The sequence below is a fragment of the Dendrobates tinctorius genome, unplaced genomic scaffold (genome assembly GCF_039654945.1).
Source record: "Dendrobates tinctorius isolate UK_male_01 unplaced genomic scaffold, ASM3965494v1 ptg000102l, whole genome shotgun sequence".
Classification (NCBI taxonomy): domain Eukaryota; kingdom Metazoa; phylum Chordata; class Amphibia; order Anura; family Dendrobatidae; genus Dendrobates; species Dendrobates tinctorius.
In genome coordinates, this window is record NW_027361770.1 from 36,130,653 (window position 1) to 36,151,095 (window position 20,443).

General features: G+C 41.5%; 1 protein-coding gene across 2 annotated transcripts in view; it reads left to right on the forward strand.

The window, feature by feature from the left end:
- The window catches only part of LOC141099772 (uncharacterized), a 125,388-nt gene that overhangs the window by 70,197 nt on the left and 34,748 nt on the right, over nt 1-20,443 (forward strand). For both annotated transcript variants that reach the window (XM_073587822.1, XM_073587823.1), the window contains 4 exons: nt 2,901-3,020; nt 8,313-8,352; nt 10,842-10,872; nt 11,098-11,119. In XM_073587822.1, coding sequence (XP_073443923.1) covers nt 2,901-3,020; nt 8,313-8,352; nt 10,842-10,872; nt 11,098-11,119 — 213 coding nt within the window. The remainder of the gene's footprint in view (nt 1-2,900; nt 3,021-8,312; nt 8,353-10,841; nt 10,873-11,097; nt 11,120-20,443) is intronic.

Consider the following 20,443-nt stretch of genomic DNA (forward strand, 5'->3'; position numbering starts at 1 on the left):
GAGAAGTCTGGCGCCTGGGCACTGCAGTATTCTGCTCTGCCCTCAACAGGGCAGAGCAGTGGGCCTGCGCTGGAGCTACTACAGGAATGGAAGAGGAGGACGGCATCGTATGAAGATGGGAGGAGCTGGACCGGACTGCGACACCCATCGGACCGGACCACCCCCCGGGTGAGTATAATCTAATGTGTTTTTCTTATCTTTCAGGTTACATCGGGGGCTTATCTACAGCATTACAGAATGCTGTAGATAAGCCCCTGACGTCAATGCCGGCAGCTGATAGGGCAAAAAAAGGTGACAGATTCCCTTTAACTTCATGTTAATAAATATATATATATATATATATATATATATATATATATATTCTAAGTAAATTTGCATATATATGATGTATGACCATGTCTATTATATGTTGACATCATATCATTATAACTCCTGGTGATATTTTTTGTTTCTGGTGATTGTCATTTTTATACATATATTTGTAAAATGTATAACATACATGGGGTTATTTAAATTATAAAATCATTTTTGCTGACAAATTGAATTCTTATAAGAATTTTCTCTTTTTTAATAGCATGTGGTGGTTGGCTGTTAGACCTGTCAATAATGACAGGAGCTATAAATATCCTGTGTGTGCGGCCGACCCTGCCCTTAGAAAAAGCCGGTATACTGGCGAAACGCTCGTCAGGGACACATGCCCCAGGTAGATACTATGACAGGCAGTTAGATATGACCTTTACCCATTCATAATCATTAGTCACTGATGCCAGTGTAGATAACTAAGATCGCTATACACACCGTTGAACTGAGACTATAGCGGGAGTCACGCGGTAAACCACGTGTGATCCTGAGCTTCGGCAATAGTTTAATTTGCCATTCATTGTATGAGGCTCAGACAACATGACGGCGTGTAAAACACTATTACCACAGCTGCTGTAAGCAATGCTGGCTGGATATCAAGCCAGCACGGCTGTGTGAGCTGACATGCGCTGATTCATTCATTAGGAGCCTTGTAACACATTGCCACTGCAGGGCATATTAGTGTTACTGGCTTCACAACACTCAGGGCGCCCTTTATTTATTTATTTTTTCTCGGGCAAATTGCAATATATTGAGGTGCAATATAAAGGTTATACGATTAATAAACATTACTCTTTATTCTTATCAATCTAATAGCGACACACATCATGATAAACTGTGAGGAGCAATATATCATTGTGATTGCTTAAAATTTAAAACATACCACATGTAACATTGACCCATATATGGAATGTGTGAACACTGAGTAGTTTACAAACATGAATTAATATTTCATATTAGTGGGGAATATCATGGTATGTATTGAATATAATTAAAGAAATGATTGATGCATAACTTTCCGTCATTTATTTAAATTTATAGGGAATTATTTGCGACCAGTAATTTAAAGGGAAAATGGTTGTAATCCCTTTATAGCAAAAAACTTTTCTTTCTATCCTGGGGATTAGTGGGCTATATAAGACCCAGTATACATCTATGATGTATGTTATGATTTTAATAATAACAAAAACAATTTTTAAGAAATACAATAAAAGTTAATTTTTAGTCGCACATATCTTGTCTCTCTCTTTTTGATCCACAGTGCGAACTCTCCACACTGGCACCTGTACACCATATAATTTTCCCAATAGTATGTAGTTCCCACAGTGGTGCCCCACGCAAGAATCCCATATGCTCTGTGTCTTTTCGCCTTCTCCTCTGTGACTGATTTGCTTTCTGCTGACAGTTTAGTGACCTGAAAATGATGTTACAAGACCTGAAGGTGCTCAAGTCCCTACCCAGATGGAATTATTGAACAGGGTAGTGATATTTATCTGCTCCACCATTGTGTGCAACTGTACCTGTATCCAGAGTACACAGATTCCGTTAACGGTGGGACATGTCCCCGACCTCAGGGCTGTACATGGATCCGGGATGGTTGGGAGGTATTTCAGATGGCCTGGCACTATAAAACTACTTTTTATGAAGAAAAAATAATAATTTTGTTAATTTTTTTTTTTTTTTCAAATCCATTTTTTTTTTCTTAATACTAATAGGAGACTTCACAGAAATCGGTATTATCAATATACTGAAGCGTTATTGCCTGCCAGTGTAACTACAGGCAATCTAAAACGCATATAGCCATGAAGAGAGGCCTCCAATTGCAAAGGCACGGCATGTGCTGATGGAGGTTCACAGAGGGAGCCTCTTCCCTCTCACTACCTAAAAGCTGCTGTATTGTTGTTGTTCAGAGAGAGGCTAAAAGTTAAAAAATGACAGTAACATTTGAACATTTAAAAGGAATGTGTCACCATGTTTTGCTATGTATTGTGAGTGTAGCATGGTGTTGGGGCTGAGACCTTGATTTTTGCAATGTCATTTACTGGGAGCTGCATTCTGTCATTTTGATACAATCACTGTTTTCTCTGCTGCAGATCTAGCAGTGTTATGAATGCTGAGCCCTGTATTACGAATGCTGAGCCCTGTATTACCACACCCACACCATCAATTGGCAGTGTTTCTGTACATTGACAGGTTCTTTTCAGTGGTGGGGGTGTGGTTGGACTAGGAGGCACAAGGTAGATTGTCCTGTAGTGATAACCTGCTGATAAAACACTTATTTTTATTGAAACAACAACACATTGCTTAGTAAAAGACAATTCAGTGGAATCAAACTCTCGGCCCATGCATCATACTGCTTTTAAGTTACATAGTAAAAACCTGCTGACAGATTTCCTTGAAAAACTATGTTTGTGACATGTTAGATGTTATGGTTAATGCTCATTTCCTCATTATTAAGTCATCATTTTGAATGTTGTGTTGGAATTAATATTTGTTTGCCGTTGTGTGCTGTAAAAACTTACGGATGCTTTTAATTGCAGGAAAAACATTACTTTTCAGTATTTCAGAATTTAAGAAAATCAAACAATCCTAACTTGGCCAAGATATTTAAGGATTATGCAAAAGAGATAGAACGTGCAGAGGGAAAACAAGTGTTTAAAGTAAGACCTTCTACATGTTTATAGGGCAATTTACTTTAATATTTGCCATTATTACACTACTAGATTTCCGTATACCTTTTTTGGTGGAATATTCCACCATTTGATGAGTGGCGATCCATCTGCTAGATTTGTGGGGGGGGAGGGCGGTTGGATTGGATGTTGACTTTTCTGAAAACCATTAAATATGTTTTTGTATGTTCCCGAACACATTTTAACCTCTCTAATGCTTAGAAGTACCTAGATATTTATAAATAACAATGTAAAGGTGCTAGTTTATTAGAACAAATTGAAACCGAATAAAATAAGTATTTCTTTCGCGCTTCATTGGGGGACACAGGTTACCATGGGTGTATGCTGCTGTCACTAGGAGGCTGACACTATGCAAATAAGAAAAAGTTAGCTCCTCCCCAGCAGTATACACCTACTGACAGGCCCAAATTTCCTCAGTTTTTGCTTAGTGTCTGAAGGAGGTGGACCTGGATCTAACACAAGATCTGCAGTGTTTTTTCCCTTACAGGTTTTGTGTGTGTTTATTACTCATTTTACCTTTATTTTTCAGATACAGCTCTTCGGGTAACATGGTGCAGATTTCTCACCCTGTTTTCCCACATTTAAGCGACCGAGAGAGCAGTGTGGCATCACCCACATCGCCCACTCTCAGACCCGCTGGCAGGACTTTGGCCCCTGTCCCCACCCGGAGTGTTTCAGGGTGACTCTCAGTGGCAAGTCCTTGCCTTATACCCTCCTCACCCCTCTCCTCGGAGAGGGCTGAGAGGAAGACGATGGTCACCAGTGGTGGCCTTCCCCCTTATTCCTCTATCCCGAGGGCTCCTGATGTCATCCTCAGCCATGAAGATGAGCCGGTTCCAAGAAGCAGGTAGCATGTCCCCCTCCAAACCTGCTCGTAGTTCCAAAAAAAGGACGGTTCTCTTCGTCCGATCTTAGACTTCAAACACTTGAATCGTTACCTTTGGGTTCGCCACTTTCGAATGGCGTCCTTGCGCTTGGTGATCGCCTCCATGGAGCCGGGGGAATACCTTTGCTCTGTGGACATTCAGCACGCTTATTTGCATGTTCCAGTCTGTGTGCAGCATCAGAAGTTCCTCAAGTTTGCCATACAGGAGTGCCATTATCAGTTCACGGCTCTCCCATTCGGTCTGGCGTCCGTCCCCAGGGTCTTCACCAAGATCATGGTGGCGGTCATGGCCATCCTTTGTTCAAAGGGGATTCTTCTAATCCCTTATCTTGACGATCTCCTGGTGAAGGGTCCATCTCGCTGAGACTGCGATCACAGCCTCCAGATCACTCTGGACACGCTACGTCATCTCGGCTGGATAATCAACATAGCGAAGTCGACCCTGGTCCCAACTCAGTGTCTCGTTTTCCTGGGCATGGAATTCGATACCAGCCAAGCTCGAGTCTTCCTTCCAAAGAAGAAATTTTCGTCCCTCCGACAGGGGATCAAGGCTCTAAAGCGCCCAGTCTCTCTTCCCCGTCGGCTCTGCATGAGAGTCCTCGGGAAGATGATTGCCTCTATGGAAGCAGTGCCGTATGCCCAGTTTCACTCTTGTCCTCTTCAGCTGGCCCTCCTGTCTGCTTGGGATAAGACAACGATCTCCCTGGATCGTCCAGTGCTTCTGCCTCTCAGGGTGAGACAATCCCTAACTTGGTGGATGCTTCCCAACTCGGTCCTACACAGGAGATCCTTCCTTCCCATTCGATGGCAGGTCATCACCACCGATGCCAGTCTCCTGGGTTGGGGAGCGTTTTTTCTCCATCTGAGAGTGCAGGGCCGCTGGGATGCTCAGGAAGTTCTCCTCCCAATCAATCTCTTGGAGATCAGGGCAATCTTTCTTGCCCTCATCCACTGGCAGTCCATCTTCGCCGGGAAGCCGGTCCGCATCCAGTTAGACAATGCCACGGCCGTGGCGTACATAAATCACCAAGGCGGGACTCGCAGCAAGCAGATCATGCTGGAAGTGGCGAAGATTCTGTGTTGGGCGGAAAACCATGTCCCCGCCATATCAGCTGTCCACATTCCTGGATTGGACAACTGGGAAGTCGATTTCCTGAGCCGTCAAGAGCTCGTGTCAGGTGAGTGGTCTCTCATTCCCGCCGTCTTCCACCAGATCTGTCTGAGGTGAAGCGTTCCGGATGTCGACCTCATGGTGTCTCTAACAAACCACAAGGTATGTAGCCAGGTCTCGGGATCGGATAGCCGACGGTTGCCATGCTCTTGTGATTCCGTGGTCCCAGTTCCGCTTGCCTTATCTGTTCCCACCCCTTCCCCTGATCCCAAGAATCTTAAAGAAGATAAAGGCAGAAGGGGTCACCGTTCTGTTAGTAGCTCCGGACTGGCCACAGAGGGCCTGGTATGCGGAGCTAGTGAACATGCTCACGGACGTTCCCTGGAGGCTACCAGACCTTCTATCGCAAGGGCCCCTCTTCCACCCGAATTCTCGATCTCTGAATTTAATGGCATGGCCATTGAGGCCGCGGTACTGAGGGACGCAGGTTTTTCTCACAAGGTCATACAGACCATGATTAAGGCAGATGTTGGAAAGCCTTCTTTCGGTGGTGTGAGGTCAATTTGTTTCCTATGACCTTTTCTCTCCCCTCCGTCCTGAGTTTTGTGCAAACGGGTCTCGATTTCGGCCTTTCCCTCAGTACCTTAAAGGGTCAGGTGTCCGCTCTGGCTATCCTCTTTCAAAGGGATCTGGCTTCTTTTCCTCAAGTGAAGACTTTTCTTCAAGGCGTCGCTCACATAGCACCTCCTTACCAGTCTCCGGTCGACCCATGGGATCTGAATCTTGTTTTGAGCGCCCTCCAGCGTGCGCCTTTTGAGCCGATTCAGGATATTTCTTTCTCCCTCCTCTCGTGGAAGGTCGCCTTCCTGGTCGCCATCACCTCGATTAGGAGAATTTCAGAGTTGGCAGCATTGTCCTGCCGTTCCCCTTTCCTAGTTTTGCACCAGGACAAGTTAGTCCTCAGACCGGTTCCTACCTTTCTGCCAAAGGTAGTCTCCGCCTTTCACATCAATGAGGACATCATCCTCCTCTCTGTGTCCCTCTCCAGCTCATCCCTTGGAGAGATCCCTTCACAAGTTGGACTTGGTTAGGGCGATTCGAATCTACCTTGCTAGGACTGCTCCCTTCCGTCAGTCCGTTCCCTGTTTGTTGTCTCTGAAGGTTGTCGGAAAGGGTTTCCAGCCTCCAAATCCACCATTGCTCGTTGGATTCGTTCAGCGGTTCTGGAGGCATACCGCGTCCAGGACAAACAGCCCCCTCCGGGGGTGAAGGCTCACTCTACCAGAGCTGTGGGAGCTTCCTGGGCTGTTTGTCACCAAGCTTCGGCCTTGCAAGTCTGCTACCTGGTTGTCCCTCCATACTTTCGTGAGATTTTACAAGGTAGATACTCACGCCTCTGCTGATGCAGGCTTGGGTAGGAAGATACTACAGGCGGTGGTCTCTCACCAGCCGACCTAAGTACCCTTCTCTCAGCATTTATTTCCCACCCTTGGGACTGCTTTTGAACGTCCCATGGTAACCTGTGTCCCCCGATGAAGCGAGAAAGAAATGGGGATTTTTGGTACTTACCGTAAAATCTCTTTCTTGGAGCCTTCATTGGGGCACACGGCACCCTCCCTTAATGTTGTACCGTGTTGGCCAACGTGCCGTTGATTTGGTTGGTACATAGGTTGAGTTCTTATGGTTGAGTTATTACAGTAGCTCCTCATAATGCTTTTGCACCAACTGAGGTAATTTGGGCCTGTCTGCAGGTGTATACTGCTGGGGAGGAGCTAACATTTTCTTATTTGCATAGTGTCAGCCTCCTAGCGACAGCAGCATACACCCATGGTAACCTGTGCCCCCCAATGAAGGCTCCAAGAAAGAGATTTTATGGTAAGTACCAAAAATCCCCCTTTTAAACCCAAATGGACAAGTTTGATCATCTTATGACAACTCTGCTTGGCAACTTATACACTTTTGTAATACCTAGTTATCTACTTTCTTTATATGAAAACTTTTATAACACTGCACCAAAATGGGAACTGACTGTAAGTTTGATAGAATTTCAAGGAATTTTAAGCTCTAGTTGTATCTAGAACAATGGGTATGAGTTTTCTTTTCTTTTTTAATCAGATAATTTTTATTAACATAAAAACCATTTTCCAAACATAAATACAATCATTTAGATATTACAAACAAAAGAAGAAACAAAGTTACATAAAAGAAAAAAACAAAAAACAGATATACTTTGTTAGATCCCAGTGGAAAATTTCAAATGCCCTATGTACTTTAACCTTTACTGCATGTCCTAAAAGACCATATTAACCTTTATTACCATTAATCATACTTTTGTCGGTATAACTAAATCTAACATTCTAGCCCTGGACAATTGTCTGGATGTTAACCCGGAAGTATCCAACCATGGGACCCAAACTTTTTCTTATTTTTGCATAGCCTTTCTTATTAATACATTTCTCCATTCTGATTATCAGAATTTAAAAATTTGAATGAATTCCATAAAGAGGGAGGTACACTTTGAATCCAGCAGGTAGTTATACACTTTCTGGCCTGAAATAAAATTCTGGAGATGCCTATTTCTATCGGGTTGAAATTAATTTCAGCCTCTAACATATTATAGGGTTTATCTGTATGCTGATATTATATATTTTATAAATTTGCTTAAGTATCCCCTTCCAATAATTACCCAGAACAGAGGGTAGTCCCAAAATATGTGCAATAAAGGAAACCTGTCACTAGAATTGTGCACTGATTGCAATGATACCTGACCTCACAATGTAGACAAGCTGAAGGCTGTTATCAAAGCAACCTGTTCTTCCATAACACCTCAGCAGTGCCGCAGGCTGATCGCCTCCATGCCACACCGCATTGATGCAGTAATCGATGCAAAAGGAGCCCCGACAAAGTATTGAGTGCATTTACTGAACATACTTTTCAGTAGGCCAACATTTCGGATTTTAAAATCATTTTCTCAATCTGGTGTTATAAAGTATTCTAATTTACTGAGATAATGAGTTTTGGGTTTTCATTGGCTGTAAGCCATAATCATCAACATTAACAGAAATACACACTTGATATATATCACTCTGTAATGTTTCTATATAATAAGTTTCACTTTTTGTATTGAAGAACTGAAATAAATTAACTTTTTGATGATATTCTAATTTTGTGAAATGCACCTGTATTTCAATCGCTGTACTTGCAAATGATGGAGAAAATGCATGCTGGTATTCAGTCATTTGACACCGCCTTTTTATGGTTTTAGGTTGAATATGTTTCAACATCAGGCGTGAAGAAAGAACAAGGTTAGTTGTTTAATTTTTCTAATTGTCAACTCCCTTTTATTTTTTTAACCTTAAAACGAACGTGTCAGCAGGATTATGCGCAGTAAACTACAGGCGCTGTTAGGCTGCCACTGAAATATTTAGTCTTAACACTGTCGTTCAGTGATGAAATAAAGAAAATCAATCTGTTAATTTTACCATTGTTTTTTGGGCTTTGTTTTAATGGCATTCATTTTTGTGATACACGTGACCTGGCAACATGATTCTCCAGGTCTCTACTATTACAGCAATTCCCAGTTTATTCAGTACTTCTATTATTTTAGTGATGAAAAAAGAAATGTTGGAGCAATGTGAAGGCTTGCTCTTTTGCATCTAGAGCTGGTGGTGGTGGATTTTATTATCTTGGGATACAAATAATATTTTGATTGCTTTTTATTGCATTTTCTTGGGGAAGTGTGACTTTAAATGTACAGTTTAAATTTTATATTTTGATCAAACTTTTTTGGACATGACTGTATCAAACCTTTTTATTTAATTTCTTTTGTGAATGGGGAAAAGGAATGTGATTAAATCTATATTTGTTTAATAAATGTTTATTTAAAACTTTTTTTTTTTTTTTTTTTTTACTTTTTTAGCCCCACCCCGAGGGATTTTAAATACCATAATGTTGCAGAATATAGCAAAATTTCAGTTCTATTATGATGCCATACATTGCTTAAAAACAGGCAGGGAAATGTTTTGCCTCACAGAATCAGCTGTGGTCTCCCATTGTCCTGTCTGTATACTCTCTTGCCCTTGAGCTGTGGTATGCTCAGACCATGTTCCTTTATGGTCGCACAGAACAAGGGCATATTTATAAGATTTTCTCAGCACAGGGACATTACTTTTAATCACATCCAATTTTGGATCTTATTTCTGTTCTAAGATCTAGTGAATAAAGTGAACTTTTGTTCGTGGGAAAACACCTTTAACCCCTTAACGACCAGGGGTATTTCATTTTTTGAATTTCTGTTTTTTCTTCCCTTTTTTCCCAGAATCATAACTTTTTTATTTTTCCATCAATATGGTCATGTGAGGGCTTGTTTTTTGTGGGACAAGTTGTACTTTTGAACGACACCATTGTTTTTAATATATCATGTACTGGAATTCCAAGTGCGGTGAAATTGCAAAAAAAAACTGCAATTCCAGTTTTTTGTTTACGTTGTTCACTAAATGCTAAAACTGACCTGCCATTATGATTCCCAGGTCTTTACAAGTTCAGACACCAAGCATGTTTAGGTTCCTTTTTTTTTTTTTTTTTTTTTTTTTTTTAAGTGGTGAAAAAAAAATACAAAAATTGTTTAAAAAAAAATGGCACTATTTTCCGAGACCTGTAGCTTCTCCGTTTTCCGTGATCTGGGGCTGAGTGAGAGCTTATTTTTTGCACGCCGAGCTGACATTTTTATTGACACCTTTTTGGAGCAGATATGATCTTTTGATTGCCCGTTATTGCATTTTATTGCAATGTAATGGCGTCCAAAAAAACATAATTTTGGCGTTATAACAAGAAAAGCAGCACTCAGCACTGATCCTTCTTTCAAGATGTGGTGTTAATCCATAAAATTGGGTACATTTTACATTGATTTATGCAGAAGTGCAGGTGTCAGGGGAGTTTTTTCATGAACAGTGAGACCTGCCGAACTACGGCCGTTTCACGCCTTGTTGGCGCTTCTACAGGTCCATAAAAAAACTACTCCCCTAACACCTGCACCCCCGCAAATATCAATGCAACCAATTTTATGGACTAAAACCACATATTGAAAGAAGGATCAGGTGAGTGCTGCTATTCTTGTTACTTTTTCTGACATGTTCAAATCATTTGTTTCCGCATCATATACCGAGAAGCATCTGTCTACTATCTACTTTTTAATCATGAATTAATAAAATTTACATTTTTTATTATCATTATGTGTATCACTCTAGTACTATTTTCCTCTGGGGCTTAGTACTTTTTTAGCTTCTATTCATTCAGGGAGTTGCCCCCTTTCCTTTGGGATCATGAGATCTATATCTCCATATCCACTGTGTCGGTTTTGTAAAGATTCTATTTAGATATACGTAATAAAGTTTGATATTTTTAAAGCATAAATAGGTCTCTATTATATTATCGTCTTCCTTTGGGATCATTCACTCCTTATTTTTGTGGGATATATTCATTTTGTATTTCCCTATTATTGGTGGCACTATGATGCCTCCTTTTTGTCCGTAGTATTGATGTTTGGAGATTTAGTGTACCATCCCCTAGTGCTACGTGACACTTCTCTACTTCCTATCTTGTCTGTGATCGGATAGCTGAGGGTAGCACACAAAGGCATTGAAGATTGTGTGTGGACCCCGGCCCAATGGACTGAGATTGACCTGATATTTTTGTTTTCAAATGCATACCCATAGACCATTTCATTATTATTTGACATCAGTCTTGGTGAATATATCTGATTTTTTCCCCCCTCTCTCCATATTGCTTTTCGTAGAAAATTGGGTGGCTGAACAAGAAGAGAGAGAGTAAGTATGTTTAATAGCATTTTCACGTTTAACATGGGATATTGCTAACATTATAGCAAATTTGATGAAGATTATCAAACTTTTTCTAATTTTCCTTTCAAATTACCCAGTTTAAAAATTTAGTGTCATGGTGTAATTTATCTTTTGTTTGCTCACTTTTTTGCTGTTTTAAACCTTCCTTTCTTTATTTGCTCTGTGTTCATATTTTGTTTTCTTTTGTTCTAGGTCTCCTGTTGAACAGAATAAGGTAAGTTAAGTTTTCTCATATGAATTTTTTTACAACACAAAACAGGAACTAAAATATCTGGTTTCTGAAGAAAAAAAAAAAAAAGGTTGATAGCGATCACATCATTTAGGAAGCAGGCAAAGGGATGGGAGCTCCCTCTACCTTCAGATCAACGCCCCTACGACATCATGGCAGGGGCCTGATCCTTTGCCATGGTGACCTGGGGTCACCAAGCTACCAAGGCTTCTGAGACCATATTCAAAGCATGATCTCAGAAGCTTTCTATACAGGTGTAATGCATTGCAATGCATTATACCTGCAATCAAAGTAAAAAAAAGGGGAAAGTCCCATAGAGGGACCAAGTAAAAAAAGTTAAAACATAATTTTAAAAAAACACATTTTTTTTTTATTTTTATTTTTTTTAAAGTACAAAATAATTAAAAATATTACACCAATAAATGCACATTTATGTTAAAAAAAAAAAGTACACTTATTTGGGTCGTTCCGGACACGGCAATACCAATCTATAAAAGTGTCACAATGGTTAACCCCTTCAGTGAACGCTGTTTAAAAAAAAAATAAATAAAAGCCAAACTATGCTTTATCACAATACCGCTGGAAAAAAGTGCAATAAAAAAGACAAGTGAAAATAAATATGGTATCGCTGAAAATGTCATCTTGTTCCGCAAAAAAAATCCATCATACAGCTCCATCAGCGGAAAAATTAAAAGGTTACAACTCTCAGACTATAGCAATGCAATAATTACTAACTTCTCCATAAAATTTTGTGTAGAAGCGCAAAGCCAGAACAAAATGATATAAATGTGGTATCACTGTTATCGTACTGATCCAAAGAATAAAGTTGCCATATCAATTTTATCGCATGAGAAATGACAAAAAAAAATTCCTGAATTGCTGGTTTTTGTCCATTCTGCCTCCCAAAAATCGGAACAGAAAGCGATCAAAAAATGTCATATGCACAAAAATGGTACCAATAAAAATGTCAACTCATGTCGTAAAAAGCAAGCACTCACATGATTTTCTCAGCAGAAATCTGCAAAAATTATGTCTCTCATAATGTGGTGATGCAAAAACTAGTTTTTCGCAAAAAAAAAGTGTCTTTTCGTATGCAACAGTAGCCATACATAAAAAAAAAAAACTACATAAATCTGGTATCGCTGTAAACGCATCAGCCCGAAGAATAAAGTCGTCTAATCACTTAAACCACAGGAGGAACGTCGTAAAAAATAAAACCAATTCTTCTCCTGCTGTTGATTTTTTTCATTCTGCCTCCCAAAGATAGCAGTAAGGCTCGGCTCACATTTATCCTGCGCTCTGGCGCTGAGCTCTTACATCGGGGGTTTCGTGTAAATCTCCGAAATACGTGATTCCTGATGGAACCCCCGGTAGAAGATTTCTTATAATGAGGCAGATGGAGTCACTGTGGATGATGTCTGACCTGTGAACCACCGCTGTCCATCTTCTTAGGTGTGCTTAAAGGCCAGATGGAATCCAGAGTAAAGGGCCTGTCACACTAAGAGATATCGCTAGCAATATCGCTATAACTAGTGACGTTATAGCGATATTGCTAGCGATATCGCTGTGTCTGATACTTACCTACGACCCGCTCCCCCGCTGGTTATCGCTGATCGCGCGAGAACGTCCAGGACTGTTTCGTCAGCTTCCTGCGGCGCTTCCTGCTGTGACGACGAGCGACGCGTGGAGCCGGGCAGGAGGACGCAGGATCACCTGGTGTGACAGGTAAGTAGCGACCCCCGACCACCCCTGCGATGTCGCTGGTGAGATCTGCCTGTGTGGCAGCTCACTAGCGACCACTTAGCGATGTACCAGCGATCCTGACCGCGTCATATCGCTGGTCGGGATCGCTGGTACATCGCTAAGTGTGACAGTACCTTAACTCTGCTGCCTCTTTATAGTGAATGGACCCCTTAGGGTTTCATCTGAATCTCGTCACTCAGAGATTTAGATGGAAACCGCAAAGTAACTGGTCAGCGAAGAGAGCCAGATAAATGTGATCCCAAACGTTATGTAAAATGTTCCCAATAAAAGCTCCAACTCAATCCAGAGTCAACTTTTCTAGCACTTGGGGGCTCTGTATATTGAGTCCACAAACTATTCTAGAAAAATCTGCGCTCTAAGAGGAAAATAGCGCTCCATCCTTCCAGAGTCTCACCTTGTGACTAAGCAGTACTGTACTGCCACATATGAGGTATTTCCATGTTCAGCAGAAATTGCGTGACAAGTTTTAGTTTCATTTTTACCCATTTCCCATTGTACAAGTGTAAAATCTGGGGTTAAAACAAAAATTTTGTGGTAAAAATTTAATTATTTTTTCTTTACTGCCCTATTGTATAAAATTTTGTGACACACCCGTGGTGTCAAAATGATCACTGCACCCCTAGATGAATTCATTGAGATGCGTAGTTTGTAAAATGGGGTCACTTATTGGGGGTTCTGCTTTTCTGGCACCTCAGAGGCTCTTTCAGTGGGTCATTGCACCTGCAAACCGGTTTGTAAGAGTAAATTCTGCACTATAATATTTCGCTCCTTCCTTTCTGAACTTTGCACTGTGCCACAAAAGTAGTTCCCTATTACATATAGGGAATTGGGGCAATCGGGAGAAATTGCAAACTGTGAGGTCAATTTTTTCCTGTTAGCCCTTAGAAAAATTTAAACATTTGGGGCTAAAACAACACTTTAGCAGTATAAATTTCTGTGAGGCACATGTGGTGTCAGCATGCTCACTGCACTCATGAATTCTTTGGGGTGTAGTTTGTAAAATGACATCAGTTAGGCTATGTGCCCATGTTGCAGAAATGCTGCGGAATTGTCCACAGCATTTCCGCAACTCCCCGCCGCGGGTAAAACGCAAGCGGAATTCACATGCGTTTTTCCGCAAAACACAAGCTTTTTGTAAGCGAGAATGCTAGCGCTTTTCCAAGCGATTTGAAGCATCGCTTGGAGAAGTGATTGACAGGTTGGTCACACATAGTGCTTGACAAGTGTGACCAACTTTTTACTATTGATGCTGCCTATGCAGCATCAATAGTAAAAGATAAAATGCGATTCCGCAGCGGAAAAATCCACAGCATGGGCACAGCAACTGCGAAATCCCATAGGATTGCATGGGAATGCGTTTTTTATGCATTTCCGCAGCGGCGGAAACGCTTAAACGCGAAGTGGGCACACAGCCTTATTGGGGGTTTCTGCTGTTCTGGCATTTCAGGCACTCTGCCAATGTGACATGGCACCCTCAAACCATTCCAGCAAAATCTGAATTTCAGTATAGCGCTTCTTCCCTTCTGAGCTTTGCACTGTGCCTCAAAAGTAGTTTTCGATCACATATTGGGTATTGGTATACTCAGGAGCAATTGCACAATTGTTACTTTGTGAAAATAATACATTTGGACCTAAAAGAAAATTTTTGTGGGAAAAAAATTGTTTTTTTATTTTTATTTTCACGGTTCTACGTTATAAACTTCTGTGAAGCATCTTGGGGGTTCAGTGTGCTCACCACAAATCTAGATACATTCCTTGAGAAGTCTAGTTTCCAAAATGGGGTCGCTTGTCTGGGGTTTCCACTGTTTAGGCACATCAGGGGCTTTCCAAACTCCACATGGTGTCTGCTCTCGAATCCAGCCATTTTTGCATTCAAAACGTCAAACTGTGCTCCTACCCTTCTGAGCCCTTCCATGCGCCCAAACATTAGTTTTCACCCATATATGAGGTATCTGTGTACTCAGGAGAAAATGAACCTCAAAATTTGTTGTGAAATTTGTCCTGTTACCCTTGTAAAAATAAAAAAAATTTAGGACTAAAGTAAAATTTTAGTGGAAAAAAAAGTTGTTTTTTTTCCATCCACATTCCATTAATTACTGTGAAGCACCTGAAGGGTTAATAAACTTCTTGAATGTTGTTTTGAAGAGATTGAGGGGTGCAGTTTTTAGAATGGTGTCACTTTTGGGTATTTTCTGGCATGTAGGCCCCCCAAAGTTACTTCAGATGTGATGTACCGTATTTACTCTAGTATAAGCCGACCCGAGTATAAGCAGAGACCCCTAATTTTGCCACAAAAAAACGTATTGACTCGAGTATAAGCCGATGGTGCTGCACAAGGGTTAATGGTGGTCCAAACAGATGCTCCATAGATAAATATCCCTCATAAAATGCTGCGCAAGGGTTAATGGTGGCCCAAGAAGATGCTTAATAGAAAAATACCCCCCATATATTGCTGCACAAGGGTTAATGGTGGCCCAAGAAGATGCTCCATAGATAAATACCTCCCATATATTGCCGCTGCTATTAAAAAAAAAAAAAAAAACATACCTCTCGTCGCTGGGGGCCAGGTGTCCTGAGTAGGCGGGGACAACGGCGTGCTATGTGGGCCAGGTGCCGGTGTCGCCGCTGGCTCAGGCTCCCGGCACTGGTGATATTCACCTGTCACCGTTCATCGCGCCCTCTGACCTGAACATCAGGTCAGAGGATGCGGAGGACAAAGCGGCGCGGGGACAGGTGAATATTGCACTGCTCCCCATCCTCCCCCGACATTTTCAACCCCTCCTGGCGTACGGTCTCTGCAGCCCCCCTGCTTCTTCTATGATCTCGGTGCTCTAGCTCTTCCAGGTTTCAGCAGTCACGTGGTACTGCTCATTAGTCATGAATATGCGCAAATTCATGACTTTAACGAGCGGTACCACGTGACTGCTAAATCCAGGAAGAGCTGAGGCGCTGAGACCCTGGAAGAAGCAGGGGGGCTGCAGAGGGGGTTTGACATCTGACATCCACGCTCCCCCTCTCCTACCAACCCCCGTTATGACTCGAGTATAAGCCGGGGGGGTTTGGACTTTCAGCCCCAAAAAAGGGCTGAAATTTTCAGCTTATACTCGATTACATACGGTAGCTCCTAAGAAGAAAAAAAAAAAAAGGTTTGTAAAATATGGTATAAAAATGAGAAGTCGTTGATCAACTTTTAGCCCTTATAACTTCCTAGCAGAAAAATTTTTTTTTTTATAAATTGTGCTGATGTAAAGTAGACATGTGGGAAATGTTATTTATTAACTATTTTGTGTGACATATCTCTCTGGTTTAATGGCATAAGAATAAAAATGTTGAAAATTGTGAAACACTTACCTGGAGTGTTTCTTGCATGTAAACAAGTAAATACAGTTAAGGTGTAAGCAAGGTTACCCTACCCTACAGAATCTGAAAACCTAATTACAAAAGGATATGCCAACAGAGGTAGACAATCATAAAATTAAATTAAAAACACTCAATTGAGTACACAGAGGCAGCGACATAGCCTAGCAGAAGGAGATAAAATACAGTGGATATAGTTATATATTGTGCACTTGGTTTATAAAGGATGTGATGTTCTGTAATAACAAGGTAAATAAGCCAGAGAAAATACTTTATATGGGCATAGTAGCTTATGGTACAATATAGCTGTCAGAAAAATCAATAGCTAATGTCCATAAAGTACCAAGTGAGTAGAGAAAGTTAAACTTATAGGTTACCTATACTCTCCTGCTGGAATGGCGCCAGGGCCCGACGCGCGTTTTGGCACTAGCATTTGTCAGGGGGTGGGGCGTCAGACTAGCAGGAGGAACCCTATAAACACCCTCTGGCCTATAGGAGTAAGGAGAGTTCAAGACATAGCGGCACACGGCACGAGTGCTGCCCATCCATAGCGTGTCACGCATCATCCATAGTCCAGTTAGGATGACGCAAGCAGACTTCCGGGCACATAAGTCATGTGACCTGAAACCGGTCATTTGATTCAACCCGTGCATGGATGCTAAAGCATCACAGGACACACCCAGAGGGCAGGAACAAGTCCATACGCTCAATCACGGGAGAAACGATCCGAAGGAGAAAGATCCATGGTGAACAAAGAAGCACAATAGTGCAGAACAATGTGGATACATATCGATAGACCTAGAAACACAACACAAATTATAGTACATCGTTAAATAGGTACCATCATTGGGACAAATAGATAAATTATTTGTTTTATACATTAACAATAATATGGGTTATAGCCAACATCATTATATACAAAATGACTGCAATCAAACGAATATAAAGTACAAAAAGAATCGAAAAATGTGCATAAATATTTATACATACAATATAAGAAAAAAAATATAGTATAAAAATAGTTATAGAAAATGCTAGTGGCAATAAAGTGCATATACGAAAATGACTAAAAATAGTGAAATATTAAGGGACATAACTGATACAAATATCATATATCTTAGGCCAGGTTCACATAGCATTAATGCAGGTAGTTCAACGTATAGCGTTGACGGACTGCATTAACGTTACTCCCATAACGTGATCGCGTTATGTGATCCCACTAGGGCAGATGCTTCATCTGCGCTAGCAGTGACAGACCCTCGGACGCTGCAGCCCACGTCCGAGGGTCCGTCACAGAATGATTTCACATCACTAACGTATTCCGATTATGGCATGCGTTAGTGATGCGCTCGTCTATGGCAGTGTATGGGTGCGTTAACGCATCCCCTAAACGCTATGTGAACCCAGCCTTATCTACTGAAACATATGCATGTGATTGGTGTAAGATGAAAAGTGAAGGTGCAAATGTGTTACAAATATGAGATGGATAAATATGAAGAGTGAAGGAATGTATTTAAGTGAATATAAAAATTGTGAAGTGTTACATCAAATATATATAGAAAATGCATACAGCTAAGGCTGGTTTCACATTTGCGTTAAAACAACGCTGCGCCCTGCGTCGTTAAGCCCCGCCCTGAGCCGGCTCCCTGCCCGCCCCATCTGGGATCACCGCCTACTTTCGCATTTGCACGCATGCGATCGGCGCACCCTATCTTTAGCATAGGGTGCGCAGATCATGCGCTGCCAGTGTGAAAGTAGCGTGCTGCGCACTTTTGACGGTGCGCCGTGCGCGCCGAAATGCAACATGCTGCATTTCGGCGCGCAGGGCGCACCGTCAAAAGTGCGCAGCACGCTACTTTCACACTGGCAGCGCATGATCTGCGCACCCTATGCTAAAGATAGGGTGCGCCGATCGCATGCGTGCAAATGCGAAAGTAGGCGGTGATCCCGGATGGGGCGGGCAGGGAGCCGGCTCAGGGCGGGGCTTAACGACGCAGGGCGCAGCGTTGTTTTAACGCAAATGTGAAACCAGCCTAATTCATAATCAATAGTATGCAAAAACAAAGTGCATATTATGCAACAATATATATTAATAAACACAAAAAATGTTAAGCACAGTGATCATGCGCACATCTCCTACATTTACTATGTGATCAGCAGTTGGCAGTGTTCTGTAGTCCATCCAAACACAGGAAAAAGGGGGAGGGAAAGATGTCTCCATAGAGTGTCCTTGTGAAAAGTTAAATAGAATAAAATACAGAAAATGAAGTAAGTGATCTTTCTGAGAAACTCTAAAAATCTGATAAATTAAACCATTAATGTATTTTATTTCATTGTATGTTTCATTCTAGAAAAGCTTACAACAGAATAACCATGATTTGCTAGTACCCCTACTTATCTACAATAGAATATTATAATATGTAAAGCATATTATGCTTATGGAGTAACAAAAAAGCAGTGGGACCCACATGAAGATTTATAGAAAACTGCATCCATCTGCCTACATCATGGATAAACAAACTCTAATTAAACCCTTTGGGTGTTTGGGTGGGTTTAGCACCATACCAGCTTGGGGGCACTTCATTTTATGTGCCCATCGGTCACTCCGCAATGTGATAACAGAGCACAGATGGATTCCTATGACAGCCGAAGGTCTGTTGAAGACTGCCATGCTTGCCGCCATGGAGCTCTAGACACCCAGTCTGTGGATGGGCTACTATGCAGACAGTGACTTTTACTATATATGCAGCAATACTTCAGTGTTGCTGTATATAGTACTAGCGATCGAATGATTGCATGTTCAAGTCTCCTGAGAAGACTACAAAAATACAATGAAAAGTAAAGAAAAATACACTTTTTAAAAAATCTGAAAAAAAAAAATTCAAAACACTCAAATTTTCAACCCATTTAAAAATGGCAAAAAATACATATATGTGGTATCACAGCGTTGATAAGTTACAATTAAAAGGTATCATACCCACAAGATTCCTATTTTGTTTCTCTCACTGAGAGCACTTTATACATGAGAAAATGAGAATTTTCAGTTCATGATATACAATTGTATATTGAACTAACCTGACATTAGTGCTGTATACATTTATTGATAGTGATTATGGCTCTCCGTTCATGTACTGATGGTTGTTCTGGTGCTTCGTTCTTGTACTGATGGTGGTTCTAGTGCTATATTCATGTACTACTGTTGGTTCTAATGCTGCATTCATGTATTGACGGTGGTTCTGGAGCCACACTCGTGCTGACTGTGTTTTGATGTACACACATTAATCCATAACGTGAATCATTGCTATATTAAAACTTAAAAATTCTCGAAATTGAGGAGGATTTGGCATGTTTTTGCTCAAAAAAAATCAGTTTAAGTTACTGCGTTTACACACTGGGTTTTTTTTTGGAGCAGGAACTCTTCAGTTCTTTCTCAAATACTTGGTTTTGGTGATGTATTAATGTAATTATCCCTTTAAAAAATTTCCAGCCCTTAAGATTGGCTCAGTATGACAATGTGGCCCTGGGACCAAAAAATGTGTACCATTTCTCCAAGTCTAAAGGGGGTTTTACACATAGCGATATCGCTATAACGTCACCGATTTTGTGACGTTATAGCGATATCGCTATGTGTGATACTTACCTCCGACCGGCTCCCCCGCTGTCCATCGCTGATCGCGCGAGAATGTCCGGCTCCATTTCTCGTCGTCGGCTTCCTGCTGTGACGACGAGCGACGCGTGGCGGCAGCGGGAGGATGCCAGGATCGCTGTGTGTGAAAGGTGAATATCGTGCGCTGCGTCGCTGCTGCATCGCTGTGAGGTCTGCCTGTGTGACAGCTCACTAGCGATCATTTAGCGATGCACCAGCGATCCTGACCGGGTCGGATCGCTGGTGCATCGCTAAATGTAAAAGGACCTTAAAACATGGACTCATGTTACTTTGCATATTTGTAGTAATGCATTCATACAGGGGCAGACATACCATTGTTGCAACCTGTGCAGCCACACATGGGCCAAAGAGATAATAAAGGGGGCCCATTTTCCCCTTCAAAGCAGGTGGAATTGTTCATTATGTTGAATTAATGGACTGCAATTGGCCCATATGCTCCTTGCACAGGGAATCTGTTTTGTCAGTGTCTGCTATTACATAATCCATATCATGCAAAATGTTACCCCAAGTCCAAATCATTT